At 42.0% G+C, this 25,807-nt stretch overlaps 1 protein-coding gene across 2 annotated transcripts; it reads right to left on the reverse strand.

The window, feature by feature from the left end:
- Positions 1-13,878: 13,878 nt before the first annotated feature.
- Positions 13,879-24,568, reverse strand: LOC131246030 (uncharacterized). Of its 2 annotated transcripts, XM_058245889.1 has the most exons (10): positions 24,424-24,568; positions 23,679-23,763; positions 23,362-23,441; positions 19,581-19,683; positions 19,310-19,466; positions 18,052-18,180; positions 16,431-16,517; positions 15,371-15,415; positions 14,689-14,796; positions 13,879-14,584 (listed from the first exon to the last, which is right to left on the reverse strand). In XM_058245889.1, the coding sequence occupies exons 1-10, from the start codon at positions 24,503-24,505 to the stop codon at positions 14,459-14,461; spliced, it is 1,002 nt and encodes a 333-aa protein (XP_058101872.1). In that variant the 5' UTR covers positions 24,506-24,568; the 3' UTR covers positions 13,879-14,458. The 2 variants fall into 2 exon arrangements, with proteins under 2 accessions (XP_058101872.1, XP_058101873.1); XM_058245890.1 differs by lacking the exon at positions 14,689-14,796.
- Positions 24,569-25,807: the final 1,239 nt, after the last annotated feature.

Genomic DNA, 25,807 nt, shown 5'->3' on the forward strand with positions numbered 1-25,807 from the left:
TAAAGACCTTAAAACCCTCACTCTCTTTTTCATACGAATTTCCTAACCCTAGCTAAGAAAGAGAGAGGAAAAAAAGAGAGAAAGTGAAAGAGAAGTTGGTGAATCATTGGAGATTCTTTCCTATTACTCTACATTCTTAAACCATCACTTTTGAATCGTTATTCCGGTGATTCTAAGTTCATTCTTGGGTAAGTTAACCTAACCCTAATCTGTTTAGAGCTTAGAATAGTATATGTGTTGATGCAGCTCGTTTCTATTCTTGCCTTAGGTCATCTAGTCGCCGTTGACGAAGACATATCGTCTGAATCAGTTCGTCGTGCTTTTTCTGGTTTAAGGTGCGGACTATATTCGTATAGGTTATGATTTTCAAGGCTTTCAATGTCAGATAATGGTTTATTCTTATTGTGGGTGCAATTTCACATGCTAAATGTTATGTTTATATTGTATTCCTGATATCTATGCTTTGTGTAGAGATTTGTGTATTCTTTGTGTATGTAGAAAGTACCGTATGCGTATAAAATATGAACATGTGTTTGCCATGATTATTTGTCGTGTATTTGTGCTAGATGTATGTGTGTCAACTCCTTGGCAAAAGGAATTGTTCAAATGCGTGTATTCCAACATACGTCATGTATGTTGACCTATGTAGTCTAAGTGTTTGTAGAAATGTCTGAATGGTCTAAGATGTAATATATTATCCTATTTGCGGGCGTTGAGGAGCGATTCTCAACTCTCCTATTGGTGTGTATGATTTCCTATATGCAAGTCACATTCCTTATTGTTTAACTTCAAGTATTACTTATGTTCAAATCCATGTTAAGTTGATATTCTTCAAATGCTCACATGCTATATGATTTGAAGTGTTGTTCCATTACTGTTCTAAATTGTATATGCATAGTTGTTATAATGGAATGTGTTTGGGACTGTGGAATAGTCTAGGAAATCGGTAATCGGCCTTGAGTTCATGGCTGAGGTTGCTTTCGTCACGAAGGACGTGATTTGACGAACTCGAGTCGTATTAGAGTTGTCGTCAGTGGTTTGGCCACACGGAGTGTTTACGCACTTTATGTCGTTCAACCCAACGTGCGCTCGTGCTAGTCGAGCTCGTCAAGTAACCCGATTGTCCGATGTATGTTCACCATGTATGGATGCTATTACTTGAATTTAGGGTACCAAACGTACCGATGAAATTCCATTAACCGTGGTACCTTGATCCACTAAGACTCATGAGCCGGACATGGTGGTATGAGACACCGTGGTCGAGCTGTTGGCCTACGCTGGGGTGATGAGCCTCCCCGTAGTGACCAGTGAGCAACCAAACTCGTGAGCCGATTATAGTAGTATGAGACACTATATTCGTACTGTTGGCCTACATTGATTGGTGACGAGCCCTTTGTAGTGACCTCGAGCATACCTGGATACTGTATTAGGGCGACGAGCCTTAGAGTAGTAGCGAAGGTATGATAGGCGTGCATTGATTGGTGACGAGCCCTTTGCAGCAACCTAAAACTATATGATCGTCTGAGATTGTCTAGGACTGACGACCCTAGAATGGATCACTGTGTAGAAATTGATATGAGGAAGGTACCTTAGCTTTCCAATCCTACTGTATGAAAAGGACTAATAACAACTTTATAATCATGTTCATGCACCGTATTGCATGTGCCTGGAAGAGGTGGAGCACTTGAGGTGATGTCATGCGTAATGTAAGATGAAGACGCTCAGGGTATACAGGCGAGGGCATGTACAATTTGACATTCATCCTTGCATTAACAAGAGTAATTAGGATATGTTTGATTGTTCTGCTTTATCATTACTGCTTGATTGAATTGATAACATGTTAACCTTTGCTATATTGTTCCACTGAGTTGATCACTCACTCTCACGTTCTGGGACGGTGTTTAAACACCAATTAGACTCTGTCTTAGATGTAGATGTTGATGCGACACCTGAGGCAGAGCAGGAGTTCGAGGATGATGAGGCCGCATTTTCTTTTATGTAGTTTTCAGGCGGGTTCTTGTGAGCCATGTCCTGATGCGCGGAAATTCTGGGTTTTCTTTTGGAATAGATAATGTCATTTAATGCTTGTATTTTTTATAGCAACACTTGTAAGTATGACCTGGCATGTATACGTATTTTAGGGACTTACACATGTACACATAAGTTTCTTTAAGTCTTCCGCTTGCGTTTATCACTTATCCCTGAATTATGTTTGCAGTTTGGCTTAATCTATTCCATGTTTTATGTACTCTTACAGACAACATACATCCATCATTAAATATGTTGCATAAGTGATGTTTTGAAACTCGGGAGCTGAGTTATGCTCGACCCCCGAATTTCAGGGCGTTACAAGTTGGTATTAGAGCATGAATTGGTTTAAATCGGACTTGGGTTATGATCACACACCACACGCTGTCGCCACCTAAGTGTATTTGGGTGCGAGTTTATTGTAGAATTTGTGTATGTGTCCCGTTGCTTCTATCGGCGAAAGTTTACTGAAAACGATCGCCGAGATCGAGTCTGTGCGCACTCCTGATCACACACAGCGACCCAAAATCTCTTCTAGACCGTCCCTTGACGAGTTTAGATGGTTTATCTTCCCATCTCAGCCCTTAAGATGTCAGTAAACCTCTGTTTGCATCAGATTTTAACCTGAGTGGCCCGATAGGCGTCGAATCGGACTAAGGAGCCAATCGGGGCATTTTCAGGGGGACCCAGGGGGGCCCACATCATTTTGCACTTAGGGGGCCAGAAGGACCTCGCCCAAACAACAAGTCATCACCGGAGTGTTTAGAGACCGTCGATGACCTCGCCGCCCAGCGGGCTAGGCCGAGCGGGCCGGCTCGGGCCGACGCCTTTGGGGCCTAGTGTGGCCCACTCCTCCATGGTTGCTCGATTAAAACACTTCCTAAACCCTCTTTCCTTCATAAACTACCCTCCCAAGCTCTCCTTTTCTTCAAGTTTCTCTCAAAAATCCACCAAAATCCCTCCCCAATCTCCTTCTTCTTCCATTTTCGTGCACACCCCACCAACCCATCTCAAAAACTCACCCCCATTGCTGTTTTCACTCCCTTTTCTTCTCATTTGAGCTCTCAAATCCCTCTTTGGGATCTCAAGTGTGTGGAAGCCTCACCATTCTTCCCATTTCTCCCTTTTCTCTCATTTTTCATGGCCTTGTTTGAGTTTGTCACGACCATATTTTTCATCTCCACCTTTCTCTCCTTGATGGGGAAGAAGAGAGCGCCCGTGGATGAAGCCGGGCCTAGTCGCCCAACCCGTGCACGGAGGCCGAGAGGTACCGCCCCGAGCACGACCGCCACCCATGAGTTTCAGACCAAGCGGGACCTTGATATCCGAGCTCCCATTGGAAGAACTTTGTTGGCGGAGCTATCTCATGGATTCTATGAAGGCCGTAGGTTCCTTTTTGAGGCTCATGTAGATCTGTGGCTATATGGCAAGTTTTTGTTGTTGGAGCGCCTGGAAGGGGCCCGTTGGTGTCCCTTGTTTGAGGGCGGATATCGCACCAATGCAAGCACTGTTCGAGCTTTTTACGCCAACATTCGTGATCCTTCGCTGGAGCCTCTGCAGTTCAAGATTCCTTGTGGAAGCTGTCGGGAGACCATGGTCAACGTCGCTTTGATATCCCGACTCTTGAATATGCCTCTTGGTGAGGTGCATGCCAGTGAGAAGAATTTGAGCAGTGTGCGCGAGAGGAATCGCCGCACCCGGCTCCTGTGTGGTCGTCTGGTCGAATGGCAGCCTAATAGAAGCCTTTTAGCTACCAATATGACGGACGACTTCCGCTTGCTTCACCACATGTATACATTCAATGTATATCCAAGGTGGAGTAATCGCAGCGAGTGTACGCGCCTGATGGTAGATTTTCTGTATCAGGTGGGGCAAGAAGCGAAGCTATGTGTGCCAACGTACATCTTGCGTCAGATTATCCTTATCGCTCGTTCGACTAGGAGGACCGAGTCGCTCCCATTTGGCCGACTCATTTGTAAGCTTGTACATGAGTTTGGCTATAGGCTTGAGGCAGAAAAGCCAGTACCTGTTCGCCACATTAATCTCACGACCCTTAAGCAGATGGATATTGGTCCTCGTCGACAAGCCTCAGAAAGTGAGGATGAGACAGAGAGCGATGAGGAAGAGAGTTATGGCGAGGGTGGAGCTGAGATTGAAGAAGAAACAGAGCAGGACGAGGAAGAGGTAGAGGCCCAGGATACGAGTGAGAGTTCTCCTCCTGTGGCACCAGAGCAGAGCGTAGATCAGGCTGCCAGGGATGCCCGTATCCCACGGCTTGAGGAAGGTCAGGCTGTTCTACGCCAGGATATTGTGGATCTTCGAGGCCTTGTGAAGCATAAGTTTAAGAAGGTGACTCGAACTCTGAAGTCTATCCTGTGCTGTTTGCAGGATAAGGGTGCCCCGCCTCCATCTCCTGATTCCGACAAGTAGCTGCAGTTGTAGTCGTCCTTTGCTTTGTTTTATTGTAGCCGTTGTTGGCATAGTAGTTGGAAGTTGTTTGTTGTTGTTTGAAGTTTTAGATGTTTTAGTTCACATGCTTTCTCTGTCGCGATTCATGTAATGCTGCACTTCTTGTATTGCGACAATTTTGTTAAATGAAATGCATGTTGTTTATCGTTGAAGTTGTGCTGTGAATGCTGTGTGGGTGGATTATGTGGATGTTGAATCTTACAGGTTTCATCCTCTGTTGAATGTAGGGTATGCCTCCTAAGGGTTCGAAGACTTTGGCCCGTCTTTCTTTGGTCGAGTCGCTTACTGGGGTTTCTCCCCAAGGTGATAGCCAGACGGATACACAGTCGGGCCCGTCTCATACTGGTGTTGGGCTGACACCTGTGATTCCACCTATGGCTCCTCCAGTCATGCCTTCGGTTCCTGAGCCGAACCGTGCATCTGCGTCGATGCCACATGCATCTTCGTCTGCTTCGCCTTCTGATAGGTTTGAGTAGATGATGCTGTTGATGCAGCAACAGCAGATTCAGCGCAGCAGCAGCAGCAGCAGCAGCAGCAGTAGTTTGTCTTCCATGGCTGGCATCTTTGCTCAATTGGTAGGGGCAACTCCATCTGCTTCACCTATGCACCCATCTGGGAGTGCTAGTGCGAGCGGCACATTTGAGCGATTTCAGCACTTACGACCTCCCACATTTGCAGTTCTCATAGACCCGAGGAGGCCGAGTACTGGATTGATTGTATCTCTAAGATGCTAAGACCGCTGCACTGTTTTGAGGTTGAGCAGGTTGAGCTTGCCTCCTTCATGTTTGAGAAGGAGGCCAGTTTATGGTGGGACAGTGTTCTTCGCACTGTTGAGGAAGGATTTGAGTGGTCGTGGCAGGCGTTTGAGGCACGCTTCCACGAGAAGTACTTTCCGGCTACGTACCGACACGAGAAGGAGAGTGAGTTCCTTCGCCTCCGTCAGGGAGGGATGTCGGTGACGGAATATGAGAACCGGTTCACTGAGCTGGGCCGCTATGTTCCTTTGGTTCTGGGTGATCAGCTGATGAGGATGTGGCGTTTTTCTAAGGGATTGAGGCCTGAGATCCGATCGAAGATGTGCTGTGCTAGCATATTTTCCTATGCGGAGTTGGTGAGCATGTCCTTGCGAGCTGAGCAGGACGGGGACAGGTCGTCCCGTATGCGAGCACCTATGGTTCCCAGACCACGACCTGACTTTCAGAGTGCATCATTTCTCGGCAAGAGGCCACGGGCAGATTCTCCTCCGAGGCGTTCAGCGCCGCCCGCTCAGCAGGTGCGAGCTGATCTTCGCTGTTCGTACTGTGGGAAGATGGGGCATTTGGATCGTACTTGCTTTTCGCGTATGCGGGATAGTGGATTTACTCCACCACAGAGGATCAGCAGTTCGATGCCTCAGGTTATATCACCTCCACCTCTTCGTTCAGCGCCAGCTCATCCATCCTTCAGACCTTCTGTACCAAGCTTCAGGCCACCTCAGCGGCTCATGGTTCCTCCGCCGAATCGCCAGCAGCAGGCTCGAGTTCACGCGCTCTCAGCTGAAGCGCTTGTGGTTGACTTGGTGCCGAGATCCTTTGAGGTTACAACTCACATTGAAGGTATTCCCGTTTCTATGTTGGTGGATACAGGGTCCATTACCTCTCTTATATCGTATGCGGCAGTTAGGCGTCTGAGTTTGGGCACAGTTACTATGAAGGGAGTGACGCTCACTACCGCTACAGGGATCTCCTCTGCTATGAACAAGCGTTGTTTGGATTGTTTGATTGATCTAGGGAGTGGATCAATTCTTGTTGACCTTTTTGTCGCACCTCTTTACCATTACGATGTTATTATGGGTATGGATTGACTCACGAAGATGGGAGTAGAGATTGATTGTGAAGTGAGGTCGGTGACAATTCATGGACCTGAGGGTGAGACAGTTACTTTCCCAGTTCAGGTCAGTTACCATTTCGTCTCGGTTATTATACTTCTCTGTTGGAGAGTATTATTGGATCGGCGTTTGAAAGCACGCCTGTAGTTCGGGAGTTTGAAGATGTGTTTGAGACGATTCCTGGATTATCACCTCATTGCGAGATTGATTTTACTATCGATCTCATGCCTGGTGTGGCACCCATTTCTTTGCCCACCTATCATATGCCTCCGAGTGAGATGAAAGAATTGAGAAAGCAGATAGATGGTTTGTTGAATTTGGGCTTTATTCGGCCTAGTGTGTCTCCTTGGGGAGCACCTGTCCTGTTTGTTAAGAAGAAAGATGGTTCCTTGCGATTATGTATTGATTATCACAGGTTGAATCAAGTGACTGTGAAGAATAAGTACCCGTTGCCTAGGATCGATGATTTATTCGATCAGTTGAAGGGGGCACGGTACTTTTCGAAGGTTGATCTGCAGTCAGGGTATCACCAGTTGCGCGTCAAGAATGAGAACGTGCGGAAGACCGCCTTCAAGACTAGCTTTGGCCATTATGAGTTCCTTATGATGTCGTTCGGTCTTACGAACGCACCGGCCGTGTTCATGGATCTGATGAACAGGGTATTTCGGCCATTCTTGTTCCGATTCGTCATTGTCTTTATCGATGACATTTTGATATATTCTGCGAGTCGGGAAGAGCACGAGGAGCACTTAAGAGCGATCTTGGATACTCTCAGGAAGAATCAACTTTTTGCGCAGTTCAAGAAATGCGATTTCTGGAAGGAAGAAGTCAAGTTCCTAGGACATGTGGTGTCCAAGGTAGGGATAACTGTCGATCTTGCTAAGGTAGCTGCAGTTCAGGACTGGAAGCAGCCTGGTTCAGTTACTGAGGTGAGGAGCTTTCTGAGTCTAGCAGGCTATTATCGACGCTTCATTCGAGACTTCTCAAAGATAACAAGACCGTTGTCTCAGTTGACACGGAAATATTTAAAGTTTGCTTGGAATGAGAGGGCGGAGATAGCTTTTCAAGAGCTGAAGGACAAGTTGACGTCCGCCCCTGTGCTAATATTGCCAGAGCAAGGGGTTAAGTATACGATATATACTGATGCCTCTCACATTGGTCTGGGTTGTGTCCTTATGCAGAAGGATAGGGTGATTGCCCATGCTTCGAGACAGTTAAGGAAACACGAAGAAAATTACCCTACACACGACCTGGAGTTAGCAGCTGTCATTTTCGCACTAAAGCTCTAGAGACATTACCTCTACGGAGAGGAGTTCGAGCTCTTTTACGACCATAAGAGCCTTAAGTATATCTTCATGCAGCGTGACTTGAATATGAGGCAACGCCGATGGATGGAAACATTGAAAGACTTTAAGTTCGATGTTTCATACCACCCGAGCAAGGCGAACCTTGTGGCAGATGCGTTGAGTCGCAAGAAGACTATAGAGTTTGTGGCTCCGCTAATGATAGCAGAATGAGACATGTTGGAGTTTGTACGAGACTTTGAGTAGAAACTTACGGTGGAAGAGCCGTATGAAGTTATCGCACACATTCGTGTACAGTCCCTCATTGACGAGAGGATCGTTGCTGCTCAAGCAGATGATGAGTTTTTGGCAAAGATGAGAAAGCGGGTTGGTACAGATGAGAACTCCGAGTGGAGTGTTAGTTCAGATGAGGGCCTACGACTTCGTGGCTGGTTATGTGTCCCAGACATTCCTGACTTGAGACGGGAGGTTCTCGAGTCAGCTCATGACTCTAAGCTTGCGATGCATCCAGGTAGCACGAAAATGTATCAAGATATGAGAAGATCTTATTGGTGGGACAACATGAAGGTTCACATTGCTGAGTTTATATCTCGTTGTCTCACGTGCCAGCAAGTCAAGGCAGAGCATCGCCGACCTCCTGGGCTGCTTCAGCCCATGCCCATAGCAGAATGGAAGTGTGACTTCATCTCTATGGATTTTATTTCAGGGTTGCCGAGAACGAGGAAGGGACATGACTCTATTTGGGTGATCGTGGACCGATTGACGAAGTCAACTCATTTCTTACCGATCAGAGTCACAAACTCTGCAGACGAGTTGGATAGATTGTACATCAGGGAGATTGTACGTCTGCATGGAGTTCCCTTGGAGATTGTGTCTGACAGAGATACGCGTTTCACATCTATCTTCTGGACTCGTATCCAGGAAGCGATGGGTGTGAAATTGAAGTTTAGTACCGCGTTTCATCCGTAGACAGATGGGCAGACGGAACGTGTGAATTAGATTCTGAAAGACATGTTGCGAGCTTGCGTTTTGGATTTCAAGGACAGTTGAGATGATTGTCTCCTTTATGCAGAGTTCGCGTATAATAACAGTTTCCAGGCGAGTATCGGCATGACACCCTATGAGGCATTGTATGGTCGCCCGTGCAGAGCACCGCATTGCTGGGCAGAAGTTGGCGAGCGTAGTTTGATTGGCCCAGAGTTGGTGCAGGTGACTTCAGAGAAAGTTGACATTATTCGACGTCGACTTCTGACAGCCCAAAGTAGGCAGAAGAGTTACGCTGATACGAGGCGGCGACTGCTTGAGTTTGAGGTTGGAGACCATGTATTTCTTAAGGTTTCCCCTATGAAGGGAGTTCTGCGGTTCGGTAAAAAGGGAAAGCTCACGCCGAGATTTATTGGTCCATTTCAAGTTCTGGATCGAGTGGGAGCGGTAGCATACCGCCTTGCTTTGCCTACACCACTTGCGAGGTACATAATGTATTTTATGTTTCTATGCTGAAGAAGTACGTTCTTGATCCTTCGCGTATTATCAGTTGGGAGCAGGTGCAGTTGAGCGAGGATGCGAATATGTACTGCGACCAACGCGTATTCTAGACAGGAAGGAGCAGGTATTGCGTAGCAAGGTCATCCCTCTTGTGAAAGTATTATGGACGCATCATAGTAAAAAAGAGGCTACTTGGAAAACTGAAGCTGAGATAAGATCTTTGAGGAATATGAGAAGGTATGAATTTCGAGGATGAAATTTTTCTTTAAGGGATGTAGATTGTAATGACCCGAAAAATTTCGTGCCAAAACCCGAGTACTACCTCTATTTTCCTTAGAAGCTAATTGTGGGTTACTTAGCGTTAAACTCGATTGCTTGTGAAATTAGCATCAATCACTTTAAATTTGATCTGCAGGACTCAAAACCTGTAGAATCGTTAGCGCTATGTTACTTTGAAATCTGAGATTCAACGCTAAATCCAATTGCTCTCGGAAATTTTTAGAAGCTTTGGATCGGACCTAGACTGCGCGTCGAAAGTCCGATAGTGATTATCTTAGACAGTTATAGTCACCATGTTGGACTTGGCCATCACCTCAAAAATCAAGTCTCGATGATGTTCTGGGTCGATTTGATTGAGTCCGGAGTGAAGAGTGTGAGAACGGTAAGAAATTAAATATGGTTTTATGAAAATTGAGTCGTGTCGCTTGCGTGACGATTTTAAGCAATCTGACCGTTGGATTCTGACCCAATTTCACCCTCGGATCAGGGAAGATGGTCCAGGCATGTCATAGTGCTTGTGGACCTGATCGAGTTTCAGTGATCGTTGAATTGAGTGTGGTCTGCCATGGCTGATCTGTGTATCCGATTGGTACGAAAACTCAGCCTGACCTAGATCCATGGTCAGTGAGCTTAAGTCCGACCACACATGGAAAAAGGACCACCGGAAGTGCTCCATTGGATCGAGAGAGGCCTGATTTGGTTATAACCTAAGTATACCTTGGCCCTGGGCTTATTTTCATCAATGTTAGGCCTATATAAAGACCTTAAAACCCTCACTCTCTTTTCCATACGAATTTCCTAACCCTAGCTAAGAAAGAGAGAGAAAAAAAAAGAGAGAAAGTGAAAGAGAAGTTGGTGAATCATTGGAGATTCTTTCCTATTACTCTACGTCCTTAAACCATCACTTTTGAATCGTTATTCCGGTGATTCAAAGTTTATTCTTGGGTAAGTTAACCTAACCCTAATCTGTTTAGAGCTTAGAATAGTATATGTGTTGATGCAACTCGTTTCTATTCTTGCCTTAGGTCATCTAGTCGTCATTGACGAAGACATATCGTCTGAATCAGTTCAGTGTGCCTTTTCTGGTTTAAGGTGCGGAGTATATTCGTATAGGTTATGGTTTTCAAGGCTTTCAATGTCAGATAATGGTTTATTCTTGTTGTGGGTGCAATTTCACATGCTAAATGTTATGTTTATATTGTATTCCTGATATATATGCTTTGTGTAGAGATTTGTGTATTCTTTGTGTATGTAGAAAGTACCGTATGCGTATAAAATATGAACATGTGTTTGCCATGATTATTTGTTACGTATTTGTGCTAGATGTATGTGTGTCAACTCCTTGGCAAAAGGAATTGTCCAAATGCGTGTATTCCAACATACATCATGTATGTTGACCTATGTAGTCTAAGTGTTTGTAGAAATGTCTGAATGCTCTAAGATGTAATAATTATCCTATTTGCGGGCGTTAAGGAGCGATTCTCAACTCTCCTATTGATGTGTATAATTTCCTATATGCAAGTCACATTCCTTATTGTTTAACTTCAAGTATTACTTATGTTCAAATCCATGTTAAGTTGATATTCTTCAAATGCTCACATGCTATATGATTTGAAGTGTTGTTCCATTACTGTTCTAAATTGTATATGCATAGCTGTTATAATGGAATGTGTTTGGGACTGTGGAATAGTCTAGGAAATCGGTAATCGGCCTTGAGTTCGTGGTTGAGGTTGCTTTCGTCACAAAGGACATGATTTGACGAACCCGAGTCGTATTAGAGTTGTCGGCAGTGGTTTTGCCACACAGAGTGTTTGCGCACTCTATATCGTTCAACCCAACATGCGCTCGTGTTAGTCGAGCTCGTCAAGTAACCCGATTGTCCGATGTATGTTCACCATGTATAGACGTCATTGTTTGAATCTAGGGTACCAAACTTACCAATGAAATCCCATTAACCGTGGTACCTTGATCCGCTAAGACTCATGAGTCGGACATGGTGGTATGTGAAACCGTGGTCGAGCTGTCGGCCTACGCTGGGGTGACGAGCCTCCCCATAGTGACCAGTGAGCAACCAAACTTGTGAACTGATTATGGTGGTATGGGACACTATATTCGTGCTGTCGGCTTACATTGATTGGTGACGAGCCCTTTGTAGTGACCTCGAGCATTCTTGGATACTGCATTAGGGTGACGAGCCTTAGAGTAGTAACGAAGGTATGATAGGCGTGCATTGATTGGTGACGAGCCCTTTGCAGCGACCTAAAACCATATGATCGTCTGAGATTGTCTAGGACTGACGACCCTAGAATGGATCACTGTGTGAAAATTGATATGAGGAAGGTACCTTAGCTTCCCAATCCTGCTGTATGAAAAGGACTAATAACAACTTGGTAATCATGTTCATGCACCGCATTGCATGTGCCTGGAAGAGGTGGAGCACTTGAGGTGATGTCATGCGTAACGTAAGATGAAGACGCTGAGGGTGTACAGGCGAGGGCACGCATCATTCTACATTCATCCTTGCATTAACAAGAGTAATTAGGACATGTTTGATTGTTCTGCTTTATCATTACTGTTTGATTGAATTGATAACATGTTAACCTTTGCTATATTGTTCCACTGAGTTGATCACTCACTCCCACGTTCTGGGATGGTGTTTAAACACCAACCAGACTTTGTCTTAGATGCAGATGTTGATGCGACCCCTGAGGCAGAGCAGGAGTTCGAGGATGATGAGGCCGCATTTTCTTTTATGCAGTTTTCAGGCGGTTTCTTGTGAGCCATGTCCTGATGCGCGGGAATTCTAGGTTTTCTTTTGGAATAGATAATGTCATTTAATGCTTTTATTTTTGATAGCAACACTTGTAAGTATGACCTGGCATGTATATGTATTTCAAGGACTTACACATGTACACATAAGTTTCTTTAAGTCTTCCGCTTGCGTTTATCACTTATCCTTGAATTATGTTTGCAGTTTGGCTTAATCTATTCCATGTTTTATGTACTCTTACAGACAACATACATTCATTATTAAATATATTGCATAAGTGATGTTTTGAAACTCGGGAGCTGAGTTATGCTTGACCCCCGAATTTTAGGGCGTTACATTTAAACAGGGGCCCACCTGAATTTTGAAACGGTTTCATCCAGGCCAGGTAGTTTGAATGGCCTTGATTTCATATATACTACATGGTGGACCCTCTATGCAAATCAAGGGTGGAAGTTCCCTCCCAACTTGTTTCCTGTAGTGTGGTGGCCCACCTGATTGACCGATCAACTTGATTTCAGGACCATAAGGGTAACATGTGCTGATGCATATGATGGACGGTTTGGATTTTATGCATGCAGCACGTGACACCACATCTACCCCAGTACAACTGTAGATTGGTGGTAACAGTACCACTGGAGCGCTTCCCATATTACAACGGCTTCAGGCATATCTGCATGGACTTCCAGGATAGCTCTCTGCAAGAATGGAATGGTGCGGAAATTGGCAATTTGAGATTCTAGAGTTTGGGCTGAGGGTCTGTTTGGACGCACCTTCCAAAACAGTGTGAGACCAAAATGCCGTTTGATCCAAAGGCATTTATTTGATATTGTGCATTGGGTGCACTCTGCAAACCTCCCATCTCATCTCACGCTTGTCCAGACCGTTTGAGGGAGTGTTATTTAAGTCGCTGGGCTGGAAAATCCCAGCGCATCACCAGCCCTAGTAGTAAAGCTACCTAAAACTATCTTACAATATTATCCTAGGCACTTTGTTCATTAGAATTATATGATCCTCAGCGTTGGGTCTGTTTGATTGGGGTCCATGGTCTGAGTCATCCAGATTGTTGATTGATGGGTCCCTCCATTGGTAGACCACCCACCCAAAAACTCCCTAATCGAAAGACACTAAACCTTCAAGTAGCAGTCATGAGATTGATTATTGATGGTTGAAAGTACTCCGGTGATTGTATACAGTAGAGATGGAAATAAGGTTAATGACTGAATGGATATGATCTTCGCGTGCTGGAGAACTTGGGGCCTGCTTTCAATTTAAGGTTGCATCTAATGATAGTTTGGATACCCAACCAATGGGCCCCATTTTGTACTGACTCAATGTCCAAGGATGATCCCACAGATGAGTGACAATTCATTCCTGGAATTTTCATATCAGCAAAAAAGTTCACTTGCGTCCTGTTTGAATGCCACTAAAAAATGTGTTGCAACCCATTTTCCTCTCTGACTGTCAGAAGCATACCAAGGGCCGGAATTAATTAAATGTAAGTTTGTGGCCCACTCAAGTACCAATAAGCCTGAAACATCATTGTATGAGATTTTGTGACAAGAAATCTGATTAACGGTTCATATTTAAAAAAAATAAATAAAATCACATATTTTAATACGCAAAAATGCAATTAAGCAATGCCTTATCCCCATTCTTTGGAAAAAAACAACGAAAAATTGTCCTGGAATCTGCATGTCATTTGTGGATTTAGTGAAAAATGAAAAATGGGTGGCATCCAAACACACCCTTGCAATATTTCCAATTGGAAGAAACTCTCATTCAGAAAGGTTCATGTAAAAATTTCAAAACCTACATTTGCCCAAACACATCCAGAAAGAAAATAAAAATACATGGGGCAACAACCACTCAAACACCAACATAGCTTTATGATCATCTTCTCACTCTCGATTCTTCCTCAACAAGCAAGCCACATTCATTGATCAGAAGCAGAACCCATCACTGTTGCTTCCTATCGACTGATTCAAAACTCGGAGAATGTGGGGTATCCAAGTATTTGAAAGCCCCTCAACAAAAGCCACGAATCCATAACCAAAGTTGAATGGTGTATAGAGCATCACAAAACCATCTTCTTTGATAATTGGTCACACCCCAAACTTGATAGGTTCCTTAACAATGGTGTATGCATTTGGGATCTCTACCCAAAATAAGGCTCTGAAGCTAGGTGCATAAAATCGTCTTTTCATCAAGTGATGAAGATAACAAGTCATAAGACGAAAGGTGAGTCATGCTGTTTTCTCAGGAGTTTCTATGGAAGCAAACCAGAAATTCTGTGTTTCCCTCAGCGCCCTTTAGGGGAGACTCTATCCACCCTTTGTTGGAGAAACCGAAACCTTCTACGCCCTTGATGATCCTCTCAAGAACCTACACATAACAGAACCCAATCAACAAACTACATGGTGTGAGTGCAGGGAAAAAAATAAACAAATTTCATGGTGAGATTGTGATGTGCAATTGCCGCAACTTACTAAATTGTGGTGGCTCATCCACCATACACATGGCATACTAGCATGCCAATGTGGACCAGACAAATTGGGGCCACGCTGTGGATGAAGCATAATAGCCGGAAAATCATACTGATCAGATGATAACAGTCTAATCAGTGGCCATCAGAAAGGACGGGTAAAAAGATGGTCATTGGTCTAATTGTCTAATTTCTAGACTCTAAACTCAGACAGTGCAACTTTCATGCACTGTGATAAAAGGTAAGTGACCTGCATCAGCAAGAAATAAAAGAAAGGGTGGACACATAACGGTGGGCTGTCCACCTACGATGAAAGGTAAGTGACCTGCAGCAGGAAGAAAAGGTATAGGGTGGGGGCTATTTTATGTCAGAGGTCCACCAGAAAATACTCAAAGCAGGCACCATGATAAAAGAAAAATAAAATAAAATAAAATAAAAAGGATAAAATATGCCACCAGATCTGTTCATGGTAGAAGTACAAACTGTATCATAACATGGCTTATCTTAACCAATGTTTTGACACTAGCAAATAGACTTGCAACTTGGCTTAAGTTCCACTGTGACATGAGTACTGAGTCCAGTGTTTTAAACACCAAGGCTCTCACCTATTATAACTTTTTTCATAGGTAAGCTGGGTTTGAACCCAAGACAAGCTCATCAAGCAATAAAAGGGAAGAAGTACATACCTCCTGATGTACTGCAGGATCTCTCACAATTCCTCCACCTCCCACCTGGAAAGCAATAAAATTTCAGATTTAGTCATTACTAACCATTTTAATGAATTAGATTTGAAATGTAGCAAGCACTCTTGTGCAGATTTACAATTCCTCCACCTCCCACATGGACATAGCTGTTGTGCATGATTTCCATCATTTTGGAGTGTTGCATCAGGTAGGCAGCCATTGCCATATATCCTTTTCTCATGAATCCTCACAGGATGTTTCAAGTACCATGATACCTATTTACAAGAATAAAGGAGAGAGCTGCACTGTTTATCACGGGATTAAACTAACAAGTCATAGTATTCAACTTGGGGAGACTGAATGAGCAAAGATCAAGGCACAAGATGAATCGTCATCGTTGTCATCATCTAAGCCTTAACCCCAACTGATTAGGGTCGGTTACATGAATCCTATCCTGCCATTCCACTCTATCAAGGGACCTAACTTCAAGCATGAGATGAATGTATCAGAAAATCAGTTCAGCTTTATGCTAGGGAGGTCAGTCATTGAGGCTATTTTCTTACTTGGACGGTTGATGGACTAGTACAGGGAGGAGAGAAGGATCTCCAGTCTCCACATGGTCTTTATTGATTTGGAGTAAGCAACTAAGCACACAATACAGAGATAATGTGGAAGATCTCCACATGGTCTTTATTGACTTAGAGACGGCATACAGGAGGGTCCCCTACAGAGATTATCTGATAATTCACTTGAGGTAATTAGGGAAATCTGTCTTTACAAGTTACCTTCTCTTCCATTTCCAAGGAATCTGTGTGGCCCATTTTCTTGCCTGGGAAGGGATGGATAGGCCTTCCACAAAGTTTGGGAACACCTTTTTGATTTTGTAATAATATTTCAACTCTACTAACACATTCTCTTCACTGATAAAAAAGGGAAAATAGGAAAAGAAAAGAAAATCATCCATAGTTTGATTGGGGGCTAACAACTCTAGATGGACATCATAGCAAATTAAAAAGAAAAAACTCAATAAAAACAGTTGCAGCAGCTCATTGAAATTACAAACCTGTGATCTGCGAGCCTCAAATTGTGGTTTGACCAGTGTAATCAATGTGGACTCATTCTTCATGACATTGAGTACAGCAGGCATCACCTGCATTTATCCATGGAAAAAGGATCAAAAGCTGCCCAAATGGAGCACCCTACAACACACAAATCAAGTTGCTCTTTGGTAGTTCCAGACATTCATTGAACTTCCATATTCAAAAGTGCAATCTACTTCCTAGGCATCACTTTCTTCAGTGTCCATATAAGGGAATGGACAACCAACTTTAACATATTAAAATCAACAGAAAAAAAAGGGTCCTTGATTTGCCAGTTCAACTTGGTCAGGTCAACAAAGAATAGTGTCAGATTGCTACAAACAACGGAAAAGAATAGGAAATCATGAAAAATGACATAATTAGGGAAAATTAAGAACTGTATTACTTGAATTTTAAACTCGGTGGAAGTGATGGTACAATCATGGAAGTGTACTAGGGTTGGGAGAGCTTAGAAGAAGAAATGGAAGGTTTGTGGTCACTTGGAAATAGGACTCCAGGGAGCAGGGAGACAATTCTATCATAAGAACGTCAACGAGTTGAATAGATGAAAATAACTAAAAACTACCTGCACATCAACAAGTCGAATAGATGCCAAAACTGGCAACGAAGCCCTTAAAAAGGTCAAAAGGAACTTACATGGGGTGGCATCTCTAGTTTGCTTTCAGATGTTCCAAATGGTTGTTTATCATTTACAGGACACTTTAGCCCACATTTTTTGGGAAGTTTTTTTCTTGCTTTTCTGGGAATTTTGGAGACATCTCTCCTCCAAGTGTAAGTGAAAAAAGCAGATGTGAGACATCTCTCTTAATCATATTGAAAATAACTGTGTGAGGGACATCATCTCTACACCGTTGAAGATGAGCTTAATGGAGAAATAAGTACAAACAATGGCTTGTATGAGAAATGGTGCCAATCAATCCATATTTCATACACAATTCTAACACTTCAAGAAAAAATGCATTAGAGTTCATGCTTCTGTTTCAATCATCATGCAAGTTCATCGTTAGGGGCATAGATGAATCATCATAGGCATAGCCTTGTCCCAGCAATTAGAGATTGGCTAAACCTAGCTGGTAAAAATCTTTCATGGGGAAATCCATGTATTTTCTCTGAAATGAATAATGAGACCTGTCCTAATTGTGTCTTCAATGACCAACTAAGCTGGCGGTAACCAACCATTAAGGGCATAGATGAATATCTGCGAAATCTTGTAAAGATCTTGAAATACTGATCAGATTATCAAGAAATTAAAATATTGTGATATTTTCAAGTTAGTATTAAATTATTCTACATTCTTGCAATTTCAGGAAAATAACGATTTTTAATTTTACTAAATATTTCCATCGCTTATATATTTTTCCCCACAGTTTCATAAGCTTCAGTTATTTTATTTTCTGAGATTTACCCAAATGTATTCCAGGGCTAGAAACATTGAATACCTCTTCAGAGATTTCTGTGCTTGAAATTGCAATGAACAAGATTTTTCACTTTGAGCTTTCATCAGGATATGAGAAATTTATTTACTAACGTGATGGAAATTCTAATAGCATAATAATCCAACTTTACTATCACTGGAGAGCATACCAAAAGTATGGAAATAAATGAAAGGTCCAGAGTCACAAGGTCCACTTTTTGCGGAAGCCCAGGAAGGTATCTCAAGTTTGTCCTCTCTATGACAGAGACACGCTCGTCCTGGCGAATTTTATCAGCCACCTATGGAAGCATTCAAGGCATTAATTTCCAAAAGAAGTGAATAAGCAGAAATAATAACAGGAAATGCAATAACTTACCAACAAAATTAGTAGGCAAATCAAACTTTGGAAATAAAAATGCCATAAATTTATACCAAAGTGTGAACTTTTCAGATAAATTCTTACATTTATTGATGGGTATGTCATTGAGCTATTCCAAAATGATAAGCAATCTGGTTAAGTTATTGGTTAAATGCCTTGATTCTTTAGTAAAAACGATGGTGGCCTGAGGTAGGAGATGGTGGTAGCAGCAAGATTCCAAAGAAGCAGCAGTACAATGGTAGAATTTTTTTTGCTGCTAAATATTGGACACAAGTTGTGATTCTGAAAGATTACGAAGAGAAGTGATATTATAATTAAATAACTAAATCACCGGCCTGTTTGTTAAGCAGGAAAAGAAAGGAAAAGAAATTATTTCCTTAGACAAATTCTTCTATTTGCTTGGTAAAGAAAACCATGGATTCCATAAAGTAAATGTTAGCCTTTTCCTCCAATGCAATTATCTAGAAAAGACATGAGGTGGCTGTTGTCTGACGAATCGGAGAGTTCTGCTTGCAAAACAGATATGCGTACTGGCATTTTAATTATCTTTGGGTAACCGGGTGGCCTGAGTTTTTGGTGGCGTTTGGATTGTTTCTTATTTTCTTTAGTACATTGTTTTTTGAATGGTGCAGCATGATGAGGTCACCTCTGCATCCGGTCTCACGTTCTTTGTTCTGTATCTTTTTGAAAGAGCTTAGTGAAATGGTTATCTTCTCAAGAGAAAAGAAAAGAAAAGAAAAAAAGAAAAAGAAAAAGAAAAAGAAAAGGAAAGAAAAGGTAAGGAAAGAAATGGGTATGTAAATGATCTTGACCTTTCTTCAAAAGAAACTAGGATTGGTGATGGAAACAAAAGGAAGAGAAACATTGCCATATAAACAATTCACAATAGTTAATCGAGTGAAGTCGCCATTGTTTATATAAATATATCAAATTCACAATTTGATAGAAAATAGGTAATTAAGACCATTTAAAGTTCTGTCCACATGGCATTTCAGGAAACAATCTAAGAGCTCTTCAATTGATCTTTTTATGAGCATAAATTATAATACCTGTCCATAGCCTACATCAACTCCATAGACAAACGATACACCGTATTGAAGCAAACAATCAGTAAAGCCTCCAGTCGAAAGCCCTGAGTCAAGAGCAACTCTTCCCGCAACATCAACACCTAACTGCTCAATGGCAGCCTCTAACTTGTATCCTGCTCTGGATTAAAAACATAAAAATGGAATCGAGACATCTTTTATGATTTTCTGTGGTAGCTTAGAGCTTAAATTTTAATAATTCTACAATAAAAAAGTATGTCTGGAGGATCATCACCTACATACATATTTTGGAACCTCAGCCACTATCTCCACAACTGCTTTATCTGATACCGGTGTTCCAGCCTTATTTACCACTCTTCCATCCACAAATACTTTGCCTGAAAAAGAGGTTACTGGAGTAAATACTAGAAAGAGGCCTAACAAGAACAAAAAACACAAAAAGTTTCAAATGAAATATGGTTTTGTAGTGGTGAGGAAACAAAGAAGTATGCGTTGATTGCAAGCCTTTCATTGAAAAGTAGATAGAGACAATAGAAGAACCCTGTTAAAATGGGGTTGCATATATGTTAGTTTCCTATATGCGTAAATGCATACACACAAAACATGTCTAGAAGGACAGAAACAATAGACAGACATGGTGCCGCCGCATGCAAAAATCCATGAATGTATGACTGTTAACAGATTTTCCTTAAAAAATTTCTAGCTCTTACAAGATATTTCATTAGATTTTTCTAGTTAATAGACTTTTGGGTTTAGGGTACAAAATTCAAATTCTCTTTGGAGTTACAGGGTTTCTGGAATTAAACTCGATTTGATCTTGTTTAGGTTTTATGGTTTAAGTCCAATTCAATTGGGGTTTTCAGTTTTAGGGTTTCTATTTAGCCTCTATTACATACCGATATGCAAGCACATACATGTATTTGGGTATTATCTCAATATGTACGGGGAAAGGAGGAAAGATCAGGAAGTAAGGAGTATTAAAAGTAATGTTATGAAGAGTATGAATGTGAGAAAGAAGAAATTTGGTTGGCATGAAGTATGATTTGGGCAAAGACTGAATGACTTTTGACAAATAGTAAGGGGGCGTTTGGATTGTAAGTAACTTAAGATAAGCTACTTATGCCTTAAGTAGCTTATCTTGGTTTCTACTTATTAAGCTGAAGTGATTAAGTACCTTTTAAGTAAAAAAGTTACTTATAATTGATCTTAAACCAAACTTACTTATCTCAAATAAGTTACTTATCTACTATTGTAAGTAGAAAAAGTAACTTATTTGGTGGTATCCAAACAGGCCCTAAGAGGCAACTCTTCCTTTGCATAGGTCTGTCGAGAGTTGGAACCTAAAGTCTGAATGCTGGGTCTGGGACACCATGTGAAGTTTTGAAACCAAATTTGGGGCAACATAAAATTCCTTTCCTTGAACTGAAACATGATCCTACATTTCTACATTTAATACGACCTTCTTTAATGAATATTGCACAAATATAGCCTAGAAAACAAAAGAATGTCATGTAACCAAAATACCTACATAATGGACTAAATACAATACAGCACATTGAGGGTGTGCTTGGATGTACCCCAAATTGCATATTTTGGAAGAACAGTGTGTTATCGATTCATGCTATACTTTTGGGGCATTGCCAAAAACCAAAATAACATTAAACAGGATTGGTTTTTCTGCCCTTTTTCTTTTCTTTTTGAAGGGTACCGAAGAAATTAAATTAGAAAAAGTGTATAAAAAAAGAAAAGGATGATGAGGCATCTCCAAATGGTACAACAGAAAATAACTCCCAGTAACCCACGGGGTTCCCTTGAGAAGCCACAAAATAGATAGATGACCTTGCCCAATCCATCACTAGCCTTTTCACCTTAAGGAACACTACATCCACCATTCCTAACTTATACCGGAATGTCCAATTGTTGCATCCTTGCCAAATCACCCATAGGGACTCCAAAAGAGAGGACCTCCAAAGGACAGTCCATTTACACTCTTGCTTGCTTCCATGCCAAGTTCTACTCCTTGGCTGAGGATGCAATGACCCAGGACACTTCAAACAACCTCACGAAGTGCCACCATATCACCAACGAGAAGGAGCAATGCATAAAAAGGTGATCCACCGACTCTGCCTCTCTAAGACAAAGAATGCATCCATTTGTGACAATCACATTCATGCTCCTCAAGTGATCAATCGTTGGCACTTTATTTTTGCTCACCAGCCAACCAAAAGAAAGAATACGCGGCAGCCCCATAAACTACCAGATAGGATGGTGTCTGGAACTCTATAGATTGACAGGGAGTTGATGGCCAAGTAGAAGGATTTGACTGTAAAGCGGCTTGATCTATCAAATATCCACACCCTTGTTTGTATCATGATCTGAAAGCACCATGTTATGGCTATGGAGCACTTCCATAAGGCGAACATACTTGGATATCTCTTCAGTCATGAGGTTCCTATGAAATCAAGGACTCCAAACCACACAATCCCCCACCAAGGAAACATATAGGGATACAACTAGAAGGGACCCTTCCTCCAAAGTGATTATGAAAAGACTTGGGAAAGCGGCATTGAGTGGTGTATGAGTATCACCACACCACCTATTAAGCCAAAAAACAAGTCTAAGAGCTCTCCAAGAATGTAGGATATGCCCATATGCTAAAAAGAATATTCACTTTTAGCAAAGCTTTCCATATGCCAGATGCCCTATATTGAGTCAAATGTCACCTTCCTCTACCTAGTATTTGCTAGCAATAAACCTTCTCCACAACCCATCTCCCTCCTCCCCTGACCTCCAAAGCCACTAACCCGATAAAGACAAGTGTATCTTCTTGAGATTCCTTATCCCTAACTGCATGCTCCTTCGGTTTACATACCACACATCCCACCCCACCAAGTGGAATCTATTTTTATAACTCAGTCATAGAAAGCTCCTCAATGATATCCCTAATACGACAGAGCTGTCCGGTTTAGAGTTCAGCAATATATTGTAGAGTGGGACTCCATTGTTGTTAACTTAAATGGCTGTAACTTGTCCTCTTTGGGAGGGTGATCGCCCCGCTACCTCAGCGGTCTGATTTCCTCCCTGCTGTTTGCTGTTTGCTGTGTTCCTTTGGTGTTTTTTTTTTATTTAAATTTTTTATTATTATTATTTTTTTAATTTAAATTATTATTTATAAATAAAGTATCTGTTACCTCTCAAAAAAAAAGAAAGCCCCTCTTGATCCTCTCCATTATGTAAATGACACTTGTTGGGCAGTGGAAAAATGACATAAAGTACAATGACATGTTGGCTAGTGCCAGTTTGATTAGAAATAGAGTGATGCGTCCCCTTAATGGTAAATTTTAGCTTTTCCACCCCAAGATCTTTTGCTCCATCCTGCTTACCGCCAAATCGCAGACATGTTTTGTTTTGCCGGTTTAAAAATGCACAAAGGGAGGCCAGGATATGTTGTCAGGAGCTTTTCAGATTTGCAAGCAAAGGCCTGAGAAAAGGTGTTGACCTCCTTTTCACACATGCAAAATTGCGAATCCCCAACAATTCTTCTTCTTCTTCTTCTTTTATTCATTGAAGCAAATCCCCAACAATTCACTTCTCTGAATAGTTGTCCAAATCAATATCCTTTGTATTTCAGGTAGGATCCAAATATCACAGATACTTATTGGGGAACAGCATCCCCACCCCCTGCTTTTTTAGGGACATAAAAATGCATCCTAAAGAATGGATTCCATCATGGACGAGAAATTTATTAATGCATCGAAGATACTTTCCCTCAGTTTAAATGGCATTGTAATAAGTCCCTTTGCATCAAATATCAAAACAAACATACTTATAAAAAAAAAACAAAAAAAAAAAAAAAAAAAAACTGTACAGATAGAGAAATGAATCTTAGAATACAGATTGAAGACAGTTGTATAACAACGAAAGAATTACTGAGCATGTAAAAGGGCATTTCGGCTGGCAACACAAGCTGTTCATTCCAATGCTTAGTATGCTCGCTTCAACCAAGCATAGTAAATTAGCGGAAAAGATTACTTAAAACTTGGAATGCTGCTGACCTTGTAGGATCCATGACTGTATGAAGGTTCGGCTGTACTGCTGGTACTGTTCAAGACAGACCTCATCCAGCCTCTTTTTCCTGAATTTTTTTAGAAAGAAAGGAAATGAAAGAAGATAACATCGCCGATTAGAAGATTCAGAGTAATTTCCTAAAAGAAAATGATGTCATTGAAACAAATCAACTTGGGCTGGTGCTTAGATTCCAATCGCAATGGATGGCCATAGTCGAGCAGACCCCACAATTGTAATTTCCCCTTCTTATTGCAATTCAATAAGATTGAGCATCCAAATGCAACCCAAAAGATACAAAGCTTACTTCTTCTGGGGTAGAGCTCTTTCCGATCTTGCAGCTGCAAAGGTTCTCAACGGACATGAAAGGAAACGAGTAGCGACCCGCCTTACTGAAAATCAAATAAACAAGGTTAGCAACAGGATGGTATGAATATAGTGAAAGGAGTTCTGTCTCTGCATAAAAAAGCATGTTTTAGTTCACAAATAAGCAAAAGCTGAGGAAATAGGTACACGGGTATGTGAGGAAACTGCAAATTTGGCGGAAAAAAAAGCAAGAAAGATTGAAGAACCTGGAATGGGAAGATGGGTAGGTAAGAAAACTTCGAATTTAGAAGAAAGAAAGTGAGAATGATAGACAAAAAGGTATGTGAGAAAAATGCAACTTCCTTAGAAACAAAAATCAAGAATTGTAGACAACAAGACAGAAAATGATGGAACAATAACAATGAAAATGGGTCGATGGGTATGCGAGAAAACTGAAAATTTCAGTTAAAGAGAAGCCGGTAACATAGATGAAAAAGGTCCAAAAATGATAGATTGATGCAGAAATAATTTAAAAAACAGCAAAAAAAGGGAAGATGGGTATGGGAGAAAACTGCTAATCAAGAAGAAGAAGAAAGAAGTAAGAACAAGGGGAACAGATAGATAGGTGTTTGAAGAAAACATAAATTTCGAAAGAAGAGTCGGGCAGAGAAAACACGCACACACGCAAAGAATAGAAGAAAAAGAAAGGATTAGTTCGAAGAAGAAGCAGAAGAGAGAGAGAGAACCAGATAGTCGAGCTGTGTTTGAAATGGAGAAGAACACTGTCAGAGAGGAGGGACGAACGATTGGAAGCCTCAGCAACTCCATTCCCAACCTCCGATTGATTCCCCTCTCCCCTCTATTTTCCTGTTTTACGGTGCTCTCGGTTCACACGTGCTCGCGCGTGACAAGCGCCGAAAAGTGGGCCCAGTGTATACGTGCGACCTCGTTTGGGGCCCGGATTAGCTGCTGACAGGTTGAGCAGACTTGCTACTGAAGTGACGTCACCAAGTTCTGTGGGACCCACGATGATGCAGGTGTTGTATCCACACCGTCCATCCATTAGGAGAGAGAAATTTAGGGTATTATCCAAAGAATCAGGTAGATCCAGTGCTGGAGTGGATCAAACCACAGAAAACAGTGGGGAGAGTGACGTTCACCATTGAAACCTTCCTAAGGTCCACGTGATGTTTATTTGAGATCCAACCTGTTCATGTGTTAACTCAGATATGAAATAAGGGAAAACACAAATATCAGCTTGATCGAAAAATTTTGTGGCCCTTATAAGTTTTTAATGGTGGCGTTACTCTCCCCACTGTTTTCTGTGGTGGGGTCCACTCCAGATATAGATCTGAGTCATTCTTTGGCTAATTCCCTAATATGATCTCTAAAAATAGATGTACGGTGTGGATATAAAACATACATCATGGTGGAGCCACAGAACTTGGTGACGTCACTTCAGTAGCCAGTCTCGCTACTCAATATCTATTCGGCGTCCCCTCGTTTTTGTAATCGATTAGACCAATGGTGTGCTGGATAAATTTCAAAAGAAAGAGAGTCATACTCCCCGTGATCTATTCCTGATCGGCCGAACCCAAGGCCCGACCCCGGTCCACAATAATTCTACCCCACGTGAGCCCAAGTCCACCCTCGAGCCAGGCCACTCTTGTGCAACATTCAGACCACATGAGCCCCATCCCATGAAACCCGGTTGGGTTGGGCTGATTTGCTCACGATATAGCCCGAGCCCAGCCCCTTAAATCCAGATGGGCCAGACTAGCCCATCCACAGCCCCGCAACATGAATTACACATATCTATGTTTTGTTTCTTATTGGTGCGTATGAATTTGCTTTGAGCTTTCTTCGAATACGTGGGTTCCCTTCTATGCAACATATCTTGCTTAAAGGGTCACTTTGCGTTGCGTGGTTCTCTCGGCTTCTGCATGTTTGACATTATTGAAAATGCGGCTAAATTCAAACTGAATAATTATGACATGAGTATCAAAATACGTGGACACGTAGCATATAACCAGGATATGATGAGATTGGTCACCTATTCAACCACTTGTTGAATGTGTAAACAGGATTCAGAGGGTGGGTTTCGTCCTCTGATGATGGGCTGTACCTTTA

The sequence above is a fragment of the Magnolia sinica genome, chromosome 5 (assembly GCF_029962835.1).
Source record: "Magnolia sinica isolate HGM2019 chromosome 5, MsV1, whole genome shotgun sequence".
Classification (NCBI taxonomy): domain Eukaryota; kingdom Viridiplantae; phylum Streptophyta; class Magnoliopsida; order Magnoliales; family Magnoliaceae; genus Magnolia; species Magnolia sinica.